Source organism: Neopelma chrysocephalum, unplaced genomic scaffold, assembly GCF_003984885.1.
Source record: "Neopelma chrysocephalum unplaced genomic scaffold, ASM398488v2 Primary Assembly neopelma1_89, whole genome shotgun sequence".
NCBI classification, from domain to species: domain Eukaryota; kingdom Metazoa; phylum Chordata; class Aves; order Passeriformes; family Pipridae; genus Neopelma; species Neopelma chrysocephalum.
The window spans coordinates 540,252-553,976 of NW_020897751.1; the positions used below are offsets into that span (position 1 = coordinate 540,252).

The window sequence follows — 13,725 nt, forward strand, 5'->3', positions numbered from 1 at the left end:
GAGGCTGGTGTCACTGTAGGCACATGGAGTGGGGTCCCCCTCTACCTCTCACCCCGCAGTGACGCTGTGCTGTCCTCAGCTGCAGCCACTGCCACCCTGGGAGCCCCATGAGCTGCCTGTGCTCAAAGTAAACCACGGCCAGGATGGTGCTGAGCACGGGGGAATCACTGCAGTATCCTGCAGCCCCTGGGCAGCCTCCTCTGTGTGACTGCCAGAACCTGCTGCTGTTTGGCCCCTGTTGCTCTGGCACAGGACTGGGGAGCTCAGCTCCAACCCTTCTCCCCCTCCCCTGATCCCCACACAGCTCCCTGCCTGCTGCCACCTCACTGTCCCCTCCTGCCCAGAGACACCCCGTGACACCACTACCTTCAGTCTTTATTGGTATAAAAGCCTTCAACCTAAATTATATCAAAAATGGGAGGCCTGTTTTCACAGCAGGTGGCTCGAAACGGTCGCATAGGGGTCATAAATTAATGGCTGCAGGAAAAAGGCTCCCAGGGAATTCCCTTTCAGAACAGTAACTCCAGGGATGACTTGAGAGATAAAAGCCCCGTGGGGAAACCAAGCCTGGCTTGGACCTGCCAGAGCCTCTGGTGACATCTCCCTGTGTGATGTCCCCGGCCAGGGCAGTGTTCCCAGGGCACGGTCCCCACGGAGCAGTGCTCCTCCTGCCTGGGATTCCAGGAGCTCCTCGCCGTGGCCCCAGCAGGGAAGGGGCAGGAGGAGCAGGACACATTCAGGACGTCAGGAGAGAAGGCAGCGGCTCCCAGGGCGCGGGAGAGCCTGGACCGACGCGGGGCTGGCATCAAAACCGGAGCTGGCACTGTCCCGCTCCTGGTTTCCTTGGGAAACCCCGGCCGGCGGCTCTCCCTGGGACAGCCACGGGGCTGCGGAGTCCAGTAAGGCACAACACGGATCTGTAAACACTGGTGCCCCCCCGGGGGAGGCTCGGGCCAGCAATTCAAGTAAGGGTGGAAGCGAGACGGCGGCTGCCCGGCTGTGCCACCCGCCCCCTGTGCCCTCCTGGGCCGGCCGAGGGGGTGTCCTGGGTCACCTCCGGGCTGGGGGCGGCTTCAGGGGCACCTTTGGGGGGACGCCCCGCTGGAAGGCCGACGGGGGTGCGGGTGGGAGGGCCGGTCCTGGTGGTCCCTGGCCGTGGCACAGCGCCCTGCCCTTCAGCACCGGGAGAGGTTTGCTGGGCGGCTTCGGCTTCGCCTGTCGGGAGGAGAGACCCGAGTCCCTCACCGGGGCTCCGGGGGGACCCGCAGAGGGGCAGGGGGCAGAGGAAGGGCCCCCCAGAGCCACGCCACGCACTTGGGGCTGGGGGCCGCCTCGGGGGGGTGGTTGGTTACCTGCGGGGGCCATCCCGGAGAGGCCGGAGGTGTCCCCACGGGTGGCCGCAGGGTCAGCACGGGGCTGGGCGAGCGGGGCTCCAGCGCCCGGGCCGCCCGCGGGGCCACCGTGCTGCTGAGCAGGCTGGGCTGGCCGATGTCCTGGCGGGACAGCAGCCGCCGGGGGGGCCGTGCCCGGCCGCCCTCCTGGAACAGCGGGTTGGCGAGGCCCGTGGCAGAGCTCCTGTGGGCACAGGGACAGCGTGGCTGTGGCAGCCGTGTGCCAGGTACCCCTGGAGCTCAGCCCCGCAGCGGGGCGCGGGAGGAGGGAATTACCCTTTCTGGAAGCTCCTGGCTCTGAGGAGCACCACGCCGCCGGCCAGCAGGACGCTGGCCAGTGCCAGCACGGCCAGCACGGCCGCCAGGACCACGCTGCTGCTCCCTGCGGGGACAGGGCGGTTGGGGTCGGGACACCCCCTGGGGATGGAGCAGCCCCTCCCCAGGCTCCCTCCCCGCATCGGGCCGGGGGAGCCGGGGGTGCCATACCTGGGGCTATCCCCGAAATCTCCTGCTCGCAGTAGGGCGCTGCCCAGCCCGGGTCGCAGTGACATTCCCGCCGGTGGTTGCACACCTGGGATGAGGGAGGGGAGCGTCAGGGTGATGGGCACGCTGCAGGCTCCGAGACTGAGCCCTGCGGGAGGGCGATCCCACCGCCTACCCCGTGGTTGTTGCACTTGGCCGAGCAGTTCTTGTCGCCGTAGACCAGCAGGCTCTGGCAGCGCCCGGCATAGCAGACCTGGGGGCGGGCAGGGGGGCTCTGAGGCTGCCCCGGGGCAGGCAGGGGGGGCTCTGAGGCCGCCCTGGCCCCGTGGTCACCCATCCCTCGCCGCCCCGGCACTCACCATCTCGTCCCCGCACTTGGCGCCGGTGGGCACCAGCCGGAGCTCGGCGGCCACCTCGCCGTCGGCGATGACCGCCTTGCAGTTGAAGCGGCCGAAGGAGTAGTGGCCGAAGGAGAAGTAGCCGCTGCCGAGGATGGGCTTGGAGTTGTCGCTGAGGCACAGCAGCGTCCCGCACTTCACATCCCTGCGGGACACGCAGCCCTGAGCACCGGCGGTGCCGCAGCTCGCCCGGGCAGGGACAGTCCCCCCCCCAGACCCCCGTCCTCACTTGGGGCTGCAGGGCCGCTTCCCGTACTCGGTGAGGCAGTGCAGGTGGAGGTGATGCTCGCTGTTGTGCTTAAAGCAGACATCGGGAGCCACCTGGGCCTCTGCGGGACACGCGGGAAGGGTCACACGGAGGCGCAGCGAGCTGGAGGCGCTGGCACCACTGGCCACACTTTAGGACCAGCAGCAGCGCCCCAGCTCATGCAGGAGGGCACCACAGCCCGAGGGGCTCCAGGCGCAGCCCGAGGGGCTCCAGGTACATCCCCCAGCAGGCGGGGCGAGGAGGGGGGGCCGCTACCTGCACCCCAGAGCGCCCGGCACTGCTCGCCGTGCGAGGGGCAGCCCCCGTTGTAGCAGTATCCGTTGCCGTTCTGGCAGGAGATGCCGTTCTCCTGGAACACGTCCTCCGGGCACTCGGCGCTGAGGCCGGTGCAGCGCTCGGGCAGGTCGCAGTCGTTCTTGCTGGCCCGGCAGAGCACACCTGCAGCCTTCACCTGCACGGAAAAGGGGATGTCAGCACTGCCTGGATGCTCTCACAGCTCCAGAGCCACGCGGGCACCACGGCACAGCAAACCCTGGTCTGGGAAACGTCTCCCAGCCTCCCATGGATCCAGACACTCTGACAGTGCACTCTGTGCAGCCGCCAGCTCCCTTCCCCGACGAGCTGGTCCCCTGTGGGCAGCAGTACCTTGCAGTCCTGGCAGCATTCCCCCTGGGCACACTGAGCTCCCTCTCTCAGCTGGCACGTGGAGGCATTGCAGCAGCGATCCGAGCACTCCTGCAAGACAGGGATGGACTGAAAACCTCCCGGGAGCCCCCCGAAAGACCCTTCCCTGGGGGACTGGGTTGCCACGTCACCAGCTGCCAACAGCACTGTAGCCACCACGGGCTGAGCCACGGGGCAAACCCACAGCATCACCCTGCGTGGGAACCATTCCTGCTGCCTCTTTACCCCCATTGCCAACACCAAACCAAAGGACCTGAAGGGGTTTTTGCAGAGGAGTGGGCCTGGCCAGGTGTCCTTGCACGTCTCCAGGAAGGAGAAAAGGGGAGAATCTCTGTGCTCCCTGTTTCAGGGGAGCATTTCTTCAGGTCCCAGTGCAGGCTGTGACCAGGGATTTGTCCCAGAGGCATCGCCCAGCTGTCTTAAATCCCCTCCATGGTGGGGATGAGGAACAGCTGAGTGCAGCTCTTGGAAGGACAACATGCCATGATGTCCCCTCCTGGGCCACTTCTTTGGAGGACACATAGGGGGAACATCCACCTTTCCTAGGCTAAAATCCCAGCCAGCTACATAAAGGGGGGCCCACAGTTAGTGAATACACCCCACCAGTTGTTTTTTGGCAGAAGCATCAGGAACACAAGGGAGACGAGTCTTGCAAAGCAAGAAAAGAGTCTGGTGGACAAGTGTCAGGTGTCTGCCCTCCACCCTCCTCCCCAGTCCCTCGGAGAGCAGCCCCACCTCGGGTGTGCCGCAGTCACACTGCTCTCCCCGCTCCACAAACTGGTTCCCGCACACGGGCCCCCCGTACAGCTCGTCTGCCCGGGGGGCGTTCAGCAGGCAGCTGGTCCGGGGGTCCCCCAGGAACTGCCACATGTCCTGCTCGCTGCAGCGGCTGAACAGCTTCGGGTAAACCAGGCTGGGGGGCACAAAACCAGGCGCTCGTGAGCCCAGGTTGGTGCCCGCCAGCCCAGGGGGGGGAGCTGGGGGGACATCGAGAGGCTCAGAGGCATCTGCAGTGGGGTGGGGTGGGGTGGAATGGAATGGAATGCCCACCCATCTCACAGGTTTCACCCCACTGGGACAGTGCCTGAGGACGCCTCGACACGTTTGCTGCCCAGGGATGTTCCCCTTCCTCCTTCGCTCACCCAACGCTCCCTGCCATGACGCATCCTCCGTCAGCCTTGGGGACGGGGCAGTGGCAGCCGGGGACGTCCTCGTCGTGGGACATGCCCAGGTTGTGCCCCATCTCGTGGGCCATGGTGGATGCAGCACCGATGGGGTTGGTGCTGTGGTCCTGCGGGACGAGGAGTGCAGGGTGGGTGAAATGCTCTTGTGGTTTCCCCACAGCATCCCCAGGGGCCCACCAGGGCTCAGCACCAGGTCTCTCACGCTGCCGTGCTCAGGTAAAGGAAAACCAGAGCTGGATGTGGTCCCATGGCCCCTGAGGAGCCCCAGACTGGAGTCTCGGGGCTCTCAGGGAGCTCAGACAAAGCGACTTCTCCAAAGCAGTGATTTGTGGTGGGGCTGGACTGCCACTGGTCCCACGGCTGACTGCTCCCACTCCCACAGACCTGAGGAGGGATGGGAAGCACAGCCAGGACAGCTGAATTGCAAACCAAGCCCTGGCCACCCGATGGGCGGTTGGAGAAACCCTGTGTCCATGGAGCTGCTCTGGGAGGCTCTTCAGGTGTATCAGAGCCCTCCACAGGTACCCAGCTGGGTGTCCACAGCCCTGACCCTTCTCTGGGCATCAGTCACTCAAGGGTCAGAAGTGCCAGGGACCAAATCCAGCCCTAAGGCTGCAGAGGAGGAAAGCCAGAAACCAGTGGAGGAAAGTGGCTCTGGCAAACACAGCACAGGGAGGGCAGAGTGTGGTGCTGCTGCTGCCCTGCTGGTGCGTGCCCGGGCAGGGGACCCACCTGGCTGACAGCGCCCGAGTCCCTGGTGCACATCACCAGCTTCTTGGCCAGCCCCACGGTCTTGCCGTGGAAGTCGATGCCCCTGTGGGATGGAGGTGCCATGGCCACGTGCCCTGGGCGGCGGCAGGGCCGGGAGGGTTGGAGAGGTAGTGGCCCCCCGTCCTTACGTGATCAGCTGGGCGTTGTCGTGCGGTTTCCTCCGCAGCAGCTCCGACTCCCGCCAGTGCAGGAAGTTGTCCAGCGTCACCTCTGGGTTGGGGCTGACCGTGATTTTGTCCTTGTGGTTCCACACCTCCAAGCCAATCAGGGCCACCCGCAGGCGGAGGGGCTGGTAGAGCTGGGGTGGGAGACAGCCCGGGGAGAGCACTTGGATTTGGGCTGCAGCAGCAGGGGGAAGGTCCCACCTCCCCCAGAGAACTGCAGCCGAGCCCAGGAGCCCCCTCACTGCACAATATCAGCTCTGTCCCCCTCAATAAACAACACAAGGGGTGACCATGTAAACAGGGTTTCCCCTGGCACCTCTGAGCTCCCTCTTGGCTGGCGAAGGCTGGGATGCTTCTCCCATGGTGCCAAACAACAAGCGAAGCTGAAGCAAGGCAAGCAGGAACCCCACCATGGGGATCCCCTTGTTAGCACCCACTCCACCATGAGAGTGGCTGTGGGATGTGCTCCCAGGCTTTACAGGACAAAGTTTCCCCCCCTTCCCTCATGGACAGGGCTGAGCCTCTCGTCGTGTCCACCCTGCACACCCTGTTGGCCAAGGGATGTGGTCGCCCTGCAGCAGCCCACCCACGGGCCTGAGATCAGCTCCAGCTCCACCGCCCCACCCGTGCCAACCTCTCCTCTGCCACCTCTGTCCATGCTGGCACTGCAGGACACGTGTGGGAGCTGGGAGGGCTCACCTTGTCCACGTGGTTCACGATTTCCTTCATGCGGTTCTGCACCGTGCGCAGGTCCTTGTGCTTCCTGAACTATGGGAAGGACACAGAGAGATTTCCAGGCTGGCTTTGGGCCCCTCAGTGCAGAGGATGGCAGCAAACCCACAGGCAGCAGCTCGCCCCCCACCCCATTTACCTCCTCGTTATCCGCGACCAGGACCAGCTCCACGTACCGGGGGCCTTTGTGTATCGGACCCGACTTCTGCAAGGGAAGAGGAAAGTGAGGCTTGGCTTGCAGCTTGCCCAGCCAGGCAGCTGACCCTGCCACGGGATGTGTTGGGTTTTGGGGTATCTTCCAAGGCCAGCAGGTCTCCTCACTCGGCTCTCTGGGTGTTTCAGACATCTTCCAGCTTATATGCTGGAAAATGTAAGCCTGCTACTGCGATAAGCCACAAGACAGGCTCTGCAGGCATCACGGAGCTCACGGGGTAGGAGGATGCTCCTGATGATGGTACAGGATCCGAGGACCCATTCCCATCAGGAGCCGCCTGTATTTGGGTACCCAACCGACAGCACATGGGAGGGGGGGCGTCTCCAAAGGCATGGAACCCCCAGGGGACTGCACAGGAGCCAGGCCCCTGCAAACTTGGCTACGGGAAGGAGAAGCAATGCAATCCCTCACCCAGCGGTGGAGCTTCATGGCTGCAGGGATTTTCGGCTCGCGGTCGTACTCCAGGGTGTGCCCGGACTCGCGGCAGGCGCGGCGCTTCCCCCGCAGGTGAGCGGCTCGGTACAGGGCGTGCCGGCCCGACACGGCCCCCTCCAGCGGCTCCAGCAGGAACGTGGTCTCATTCACCCGGAAAAACCCGCTGGAGAGAGAGAGGGCGGGCATCAGGTTGGGGAGATATCCAGCAGGACACGGACAGACCCCACACTCACCCCTGAAAGTGCCTGTACATGTGCCCCATCCCTGGAAGTGTCCAAGGCCAGCTTGGATGGGGATTGAAGCAACCTGGGCTAGTGGAAGGTGTCCCTGCCCATGGCAGAGGGGTGGAATGAAATGAGCTTTAAGGTCCCTTCCAACCCAGACCATTCTGGGATTCTATGATTCCGTGAAAATACAGCTGCCAAACTGGCTGCTGGGCTGGGAGGGGGTAAACTGTGGCACAGCACCCACAGCACGGGGAGTATCCAGTACTTGGGGCAGCAGGAATGTCCCGAGGTTCAGAGACTGAACGATTTGGGATGGATCAGGGACAAGCTGCGCCTTGCTGCCCAGGGAGGGCACTCCTGCCCGGAGCTCTGTGGTGCTCAGGTCTCCAGTCTCACCCCGTTGCCGTGAGTCAGCCCCCCCAAAGAGCCGTGTGCCTTTCCTGCTGGGCACCGAGCCGGGGGCAGCGCCTCCAGCAGGAAAAGGGATGTCATCTTCTCTTCCGCCAGGGAAAGCTGAGCTCTCCCTCCATCGGCCCGGCTCTGGCTGTGCTCAGCCACACCAGCTCACCGTGGCCGTGTGCCAGGGCCAGGTTGGGAGCTGGGCGGTGCCCGGGGGTCCTACCTGAGCCCGCGGCAGGTGCTGACGCTCGCTGCCGAGCCGGAGTGGCCCCGCACATGGCCCTGGTAGAAGCAGTGATCCTGGCACCGGGAGAGAGCAGAGGTGTGGGGCTGTCGGCAGGACGGGACCCCCAGGAGCGGGGGGGCTGCTTCCACGCAGCCAGCCCGTACCTGCGTGTCCGGCTGCTTCCCCCGCAGCCAGCCCGTACCTGCGTGTCCGGCCGCTCGGTGACCTCCGCGCCGTCGGCAGAGTAGTGTGTCTCGGTGTAGTGCTGCCCCAGCAGCGCTCTGCGGGACGGGGAGGGGCGTCAGCAGCGACCCCGCTTCGGGGGAGAGGATGGAAAGCTTCGGGATGAGCTTGGTCAGGGTGGGTGCGGTGGGACCGTGCCCTCCCCGCGCGGGTTTTGGGCTGAGGCTCAGGTCACTGGTGCAGCGACAGCAGACCCGGGAGAATGGATGCTCACGGCAAGGGTGGGATGCAAGTCCCCCTCCCAGCCTCCCTGCCGTGCCCACCTGCACTCACCTGTTCTTCTCCAGCCACAGGAGGTATTCCCTGCCTTCGGCACGGACGCTGTAGAGGACACGGTCCGGGTACGAGCTCTGCAAGGGAGACAGGAGCCACCAGAGACCCCCCGTCAGCAGGAGCGAGGGCTACACGGGAGAGGCCCCTCGGCCCCCGCCCTGCCCAGAAAGGGGACGGGGTCTGCTGTGCCCCTCTGAGGGCGGCTGCGGGACGGGGGGGAGCCTGGCTGCTCCCCCTGGAGGCATCCAGCAAAGACACAGGAAATCAGAAGAGAAGGAAGAAAGCATGTGGGCAATAACGCAAATCCCCGGCACATCCTGAGATAAAGAACAGGTCACCCGCAAAGAGACGGAGTCAGCAAAGCCTGGTTTCCCGTGTTTGACACATGGCTGCAGATGGCCGTGCCAGGGGCTGAGGTTTCCTACTCATCAGTCACAGAGCTCCTTTTTTGGGGGCTGAGTTCAGCACTTACTCACCAGCTGAACCACAAAGATCCCTCTGGATCTTATCAGCGGTGACTTCCTCCTCCCTGACTAATCTGACATGCCACCGTTAGAGAACAACCTTCCCCTGGTCCTCCTCAGCCTTTGGGAGCAGATTTTAGCATCACCACGACCCAGATCCCCTGGTGCCAGTGGAAGGGACCTCAAGGCACCTCAAGCCCAACCTCCTGTCACTGTGGCTGGGACAGGGTGGCCGTGGCTCAGCCAGCTGGGTCCTGAACCCTCGGGATGGAGCTGTTCCTCCAGAAAAAGTGTTTCCCTCTGGGATGTCTTGTGATCTCCACCTGCAGGGGCTGGGACACAGACCTCCAGAGCCCTGTCCCACTGGGGCTGCTGGGAGAGACTGACAGTCCCTTTCATAGTGCCCCATGTCAGGCTTGGCACCAGGGACCTCCTCAGCCACTTTGAGACCTCTCCTGAGGGCACATCCATCTGTCCTGAGGGCACATCCACCTCTCCTGAGGGCACATCCATCTGTCCTGAGGGCACATCCACCTCTCCTGAGGGCACATCCTCAGCTGTTACAGGACCCAGGTGTGGAGAGCTGAGCCAAAGGCAAAGCAAGCCTTTCCCCCGGGGCCAGCATTCCTCAGGGATGAGGTGTGCTGCCTCTCCCCGGGAAGGATGACAGCACCCGCTGTCATCCCATGGCTCAGCGCTCCCAGGGGGCTGATCTGCACCCTGCAAGGAGCCGGGGCTGACTCAGCACCAGCGGGGCCAGGTGAGAGGGTTTGCCTGTCACTCAGCTGCCCTGGATTGTACCTGGTTTGCATTCCCAGCCCTGCTGGTGTCCCAGCACGCTCCTGGCCCCCTGGAAAATTCTTCTCTCATGAACAGCGTCTCCCTCCAGACGTGGCCGTCCTGTCCCGTGTCCGCCAACAAAGAGATCCTTTGTTATTGTTGGCAAAGCCAGGGCCAGAAGAGGTCTTAAGGAATGGCAGGAAAGCACTTGGAAGGGGGTGGTGGGTCAGGGCCCGTCTCTTGGAGACGACCGCAGGGCAAGTTTAAAATAAAAAGTCTGGATAAAGCTTCTCTGAGTCACCCCCCTCCTCATTAGCATGGGCTGTGCAAGGGTTCCAGATGGGAAGGCTTTGGGAGCTGCCCTGTGAGCCCCCTGGTTGTGCTGAGCCAGCACAGCAGAGCCACGGCCACAGCACAGAGAGAGGAGGGATTTCTTCCAGCTGGGCTCAGGAAGAGACCCAGAGACCTTGCAGAGGATGGGGATGGGATGTCCCCTCCCATCCCAGCACAGGGTGTTTCTTCCCTGGATGGGAAGGGGCAACAGGCCTTGCAGTAGGGACAGGGATCACTTTTCTGGGTCCCTTTCCATGAAGAATCCAGATGTGCCACATGCTGAAAAGCCTGTGACTGATGGGAAAGCTGCTGTCCAGGAGATCCTGCCCTGCAGGATCCAGGTCTCCACCCTGTCTGCAGGGGTGAACATTTGGATTTAGTCAAAACCAGAGGGGAGCTGGTGTGCTTCAACCTTCACCTGGGCAGGTGCTCTGAGGGACTGATCCCATGTGTCCCAGCCACTCCGAACCAGGAGTCAGCTCCTGGCCCACGTCTGTCCCAGCCAGAGACAGCTACAGGGCATGAGGAACACCCGCCTCTATGTCAGAGAGGGGTTTGGTGGTGGTCAAGCCACGCTGGGAACCTTTACTCCATCCAGGTTACCAGGAGAGCAAACCCAACCTCTCCCCAAGAGGAGGAAAACGCCTTGGAAGGCAGGAGACCTCGTCCCCTCAACACGGCAGGTTTGGGATCTCCAAGGGCCACCCAAGCCAAGCCCAAATGCAGGTGCCACCCAGCAGGCAGCCCCCTGGCAGTCCCAAAGCACACAGCTCAAGGCAGATGTCTTCCCCGGAGGGATCCCGGGATGGGTGAGCTGCCCTTTCCAGGGGGATCGTGCGGAGCCGCCCGGCACAGATGGCGTCTCTAAATAGCCTGGGGAATGTTTATCTCGTGGACAAGTTTAGGTTTCTAGAGCAGGGAAAGCAGATGCTTTTGGGGAGTGTTTTTGAAGCTAGTTTATCAGGAAGGGTTTGAATCACAGAGGGACGTGCTGCATGGCACTAGGGAATACGTGTCCCCAGCTTGTCCATCCTCTCAGGCACTAAAATCGGTGCTTTTCGTGTCTAGAAAATTAATAAAAAAAAAGATTGGCTGAATTTCCCTTTAAGGCAATGAGGAAAGTTTGAGGGCAAGCCCATCATCCTACTGACATCAACACCAAGCACTCCAAACTCCTGACTCAAACCCCATTCCTTCCCCCAAATTGCCAGGTTTCCCAAGAAAAACAGCACTGGCTTTCTTTCATGTGGATTTCTGCAACTTTCTGATTTTTATTTCTCTGTCCCAAGGGACAAAAAAAAAAAGCCATGAACTCTAGCAAACACAGCAAGAAAAGTGCTTACAGCTCCACGAGGCTTCTCAAACCCTTCCTTAAGGAAAGACCAGATGTCACAAGATCACTGCAAGGCTGCAAGAGGTGGCACCGCTGGGTCACGTCCCCAAAGAAAGTGCAGGAGAAAGCTGTCCTTCCTCCCTCCAAGAGGGCACCCCACCCTCTGAAGGTCCTAATTGGACCCAAAACAGCCCGGAAAAGCTGATCTGATCGATGCTGCTCACCCGAGGTGCAGAGAGGTCCCTCTTTCCCCGGGGCACCGGCACCTCTCGCGGCGTCACCGTCTCGTACTTCTCGACGTGGGCGAGTGTCTCTGCCAGCCCGGCAGTGGCACCTGGGAAAAGCCAAAGGGCTTTGAGCAGGATGCCCAGGAACAACCCAGTCACAGGATATCTTGAGCTGGAGGGGACCCACAAGGATCATCCAGTCCCACTCCTGTCCCTGCCCAGGACACCCCAACAATCCCACCCTGTCCCTGAGGGCACTATCCAAACCCTCCTGGAGCTCTGGCAGCCTTGGGGCTGTGCCCACTGCCCTGGGGAGCCTGGTCAGTGCCCAACCACCCTCTGGGGGAAGAACCTTTTCCTAATATCCAACCTAAACCTCCCCTGGCACAGCTCCAGGCGTTCCCTTGGGTCTGAAGCCAGGGGGCAATGGAAGCAGCCAAAATGAAGGCGCAGGAAAGAGCCCAAATAGCAAGTCCTGAAATACCTGCTGGGAACACAACCCCCTGACGGGCTGCGGGGATGCTCCGACCCCCCCGCCCCAGCCCGGCGCCCGCAGACAGCTCAGCATCACCTGCGGGAGAGCGAGTCCCTTTGGGGCTGGAAAACCCCGCCGACCCCCCGGTGCGCCAATACGGAGGGAGGTTTTCCAGCTCCCCATCGTGATGCCGCCGCGTGTGACTCGGCGTCTGGCGGCTGTGGGGGCTGTTTGGGAGAGCGGCTGGTGCCTGGGTGGCTCAGCCCCCTCCCAGCCTCTCCCTGGATGTCGGAGCGGAGAATTTCTGCCATAAACCCTTCGCCTTCCCCGCGATCGCCCAACGCCGGGGTCGGACGGTGCTCGCCCTGGGGGTGCCCACGGTCCTCGCCCACGGGTGGGAGCCAGACGCCCCCTCACCGGGTGAGTCACGGGCGACCCCCGGCTCTCCGCGGGCCGCCGGTGGCGAACCCTCTTATCCTCCCCGAGGTGCCTCCACGGACCGGCGGGGCCGGGGGGCTCCGGGGGCGTCCCCATGGGGGCGAGCCTGGCCCCGGGCGCCCCTTCCCCATCATCCTTGCCCTCGGGGCGGTGAGGACAGCGGTGCCCTCCCGGGACCTCTCCCCCCGGAGAGCCGCCCCGCGCGTCCCCTTCGTTCTCGCCGGGGAAAGCATCCCCGTGCCCCGGTGCCTCCATCCCGGTGCCTCCATCCCGGCGCCTCCATCCCGGCGCCTCCACCCCTGCCCCGCGCCGAGGACCCCCGAGGCTCCGCGCTCCTGCCGCACGCCCCCCGAACTCCCCGCCCGCCCCGTCCCGCGGCTGCCGACCCCCCGGGGGACCCCCCCCGCTCACCTCGGGCCGGCGGCATCAGCAGCATCGGCAGCAGCGCCGGCAGCAGCAGCAGCAGCGGCAGGCGGAGCGGCGGGGCCATGCTCGGAGGTCCCGCCGTGCCCCCGCTCGCCGCGCCGCCGGCAGCCCCCGCCCGCCGTGACTCACCGACACCCGCGGACGGGACGGGGCGGGGCGGCCGGGACGGGCCGCCCACGGCGGGGGGGACCGGGGGGACCGCGGGGGGACGCGCGGCCTCGGGGGCTGCCCACGGGACATCCCGGGCCGCGTGGGGCACTGGGGGACTGTCCACTGGGCTTCTGGGGGGTGGCTCGGGGGGCTGCGGGGCACTGAGGGTGGTCCACGGGGCATCGGGAAGAGCCGTGGGGCATCGGGGAGGGGTCCAGGGGGCATCGGGGAGGGTCTGTGGGACACCGGGGATGGCCCACGGGACATCGTGGAGGTCCGTGGAGAACTGGGAAAGACCCACGGTGCACCGGGGAGGATTCACGGGGTACGGGGAGGGTCCGTGGCACACTGGGGAGGGTCCACGTGGCATCAGAGAGTTCCATGGGGCACTGGTTTCAAAAACGAGCATTTCATAACTATCTATGACTTCTGGTGAGACTCGGTGCTCACTGGTGGTCTCCACCCTCTCCCTGGAGGTCCAGCTTTAGCCATGGAGCACAGACAACCTGGCTCTTCCCTCCAATGCACTCCAAAGGTCCTGGTGAAGGAGTGAGGAAGGGCAGGTCACTCCCAGGGGCACTCAGCCCTGTGCCCACAGCCCTTACACACGTCCCCAGGTTCCCACTCTTGCCCCTTGGTCCCGGGGATGTGTCTTGGTTACCCCCTGTCCCCGGGAGACACTTCTCTTCCAGCCTCTACCTCACCTGCTCCCAAACTGGCTCAGGCCATGTTTAGAGCTGCATGACTCTTGTTAAGGCTCCCTGAAACTCCTCTGCTGAGGGCTCAGCCCATACAGTGTTTGGGTTGGAAAGGCCCTCAGAACTCATCCCATTCCACCCCCTGCCATGGGCAGGGACACCTTCCACTAGCCCAGGTTGCTCCAAGCCCCGTCCAACCTGGCCTTGGACACTTCCAGGGATGGGGCAGCCACAAAATCTTGCACCCTGTTTACAGACAAAATAACCCTGATTTTTTTGTTGTTGTTGTTGTTTAATTTATTTTACAAC

The 13,725-nt window shown here is 63.5% G+C and overlaps 1 protein-coding gene across 1 annotated transcript; it reads right to left on the bottom strand.

The window, feature by feature from the left end:
• Window positions 1-354: 354 nt before the first annotated feature.
• On the bottom strand, window positions 355-12,397 carry ADAM8 (ADAM metallopeptidase domain 8). The gene is made up of 22 exons (XM_027692938.1): window positions 12,084-12,397; window positions 11,801-11,931; window positions 11,227-11,336; window positions 8,093-8,169; window positions 7,779-7,857; window positions 7,574-7,650; window positions 6,701-6,887; window positions 6,215-6,280; window positions 6,043-6,111; window positions 5,308-5,477; window positions 5,141-5,222; window positions 4,367-4,515; window positions 3,960-4,137; window positions 3,186-3,275; window positions 2,796-2,991; window positions 2,502-2,601; window positions 2,234-2,417; window positions 2,050-2,127; window positions 1,878-1,962; window positions 1,668-1,773; window positions 1,353-1,575; window positions 355-1,215 (listed from the first exon to the last, which is right to left on the bottom strand). The coding sequence occupies exons 1-22, from the start codon at window positions 12,395-12,397 to the stop codon at window positions 1,051-1,053; spliced, it is 2,916 nt and encodes a 971-aa protein (XP_027548739.1). The 3' UTR covers window positions 355-1,050.
• Between the last annotated feature and the right edge of the window lie 1,328 nt (window positions 12,398-13,725).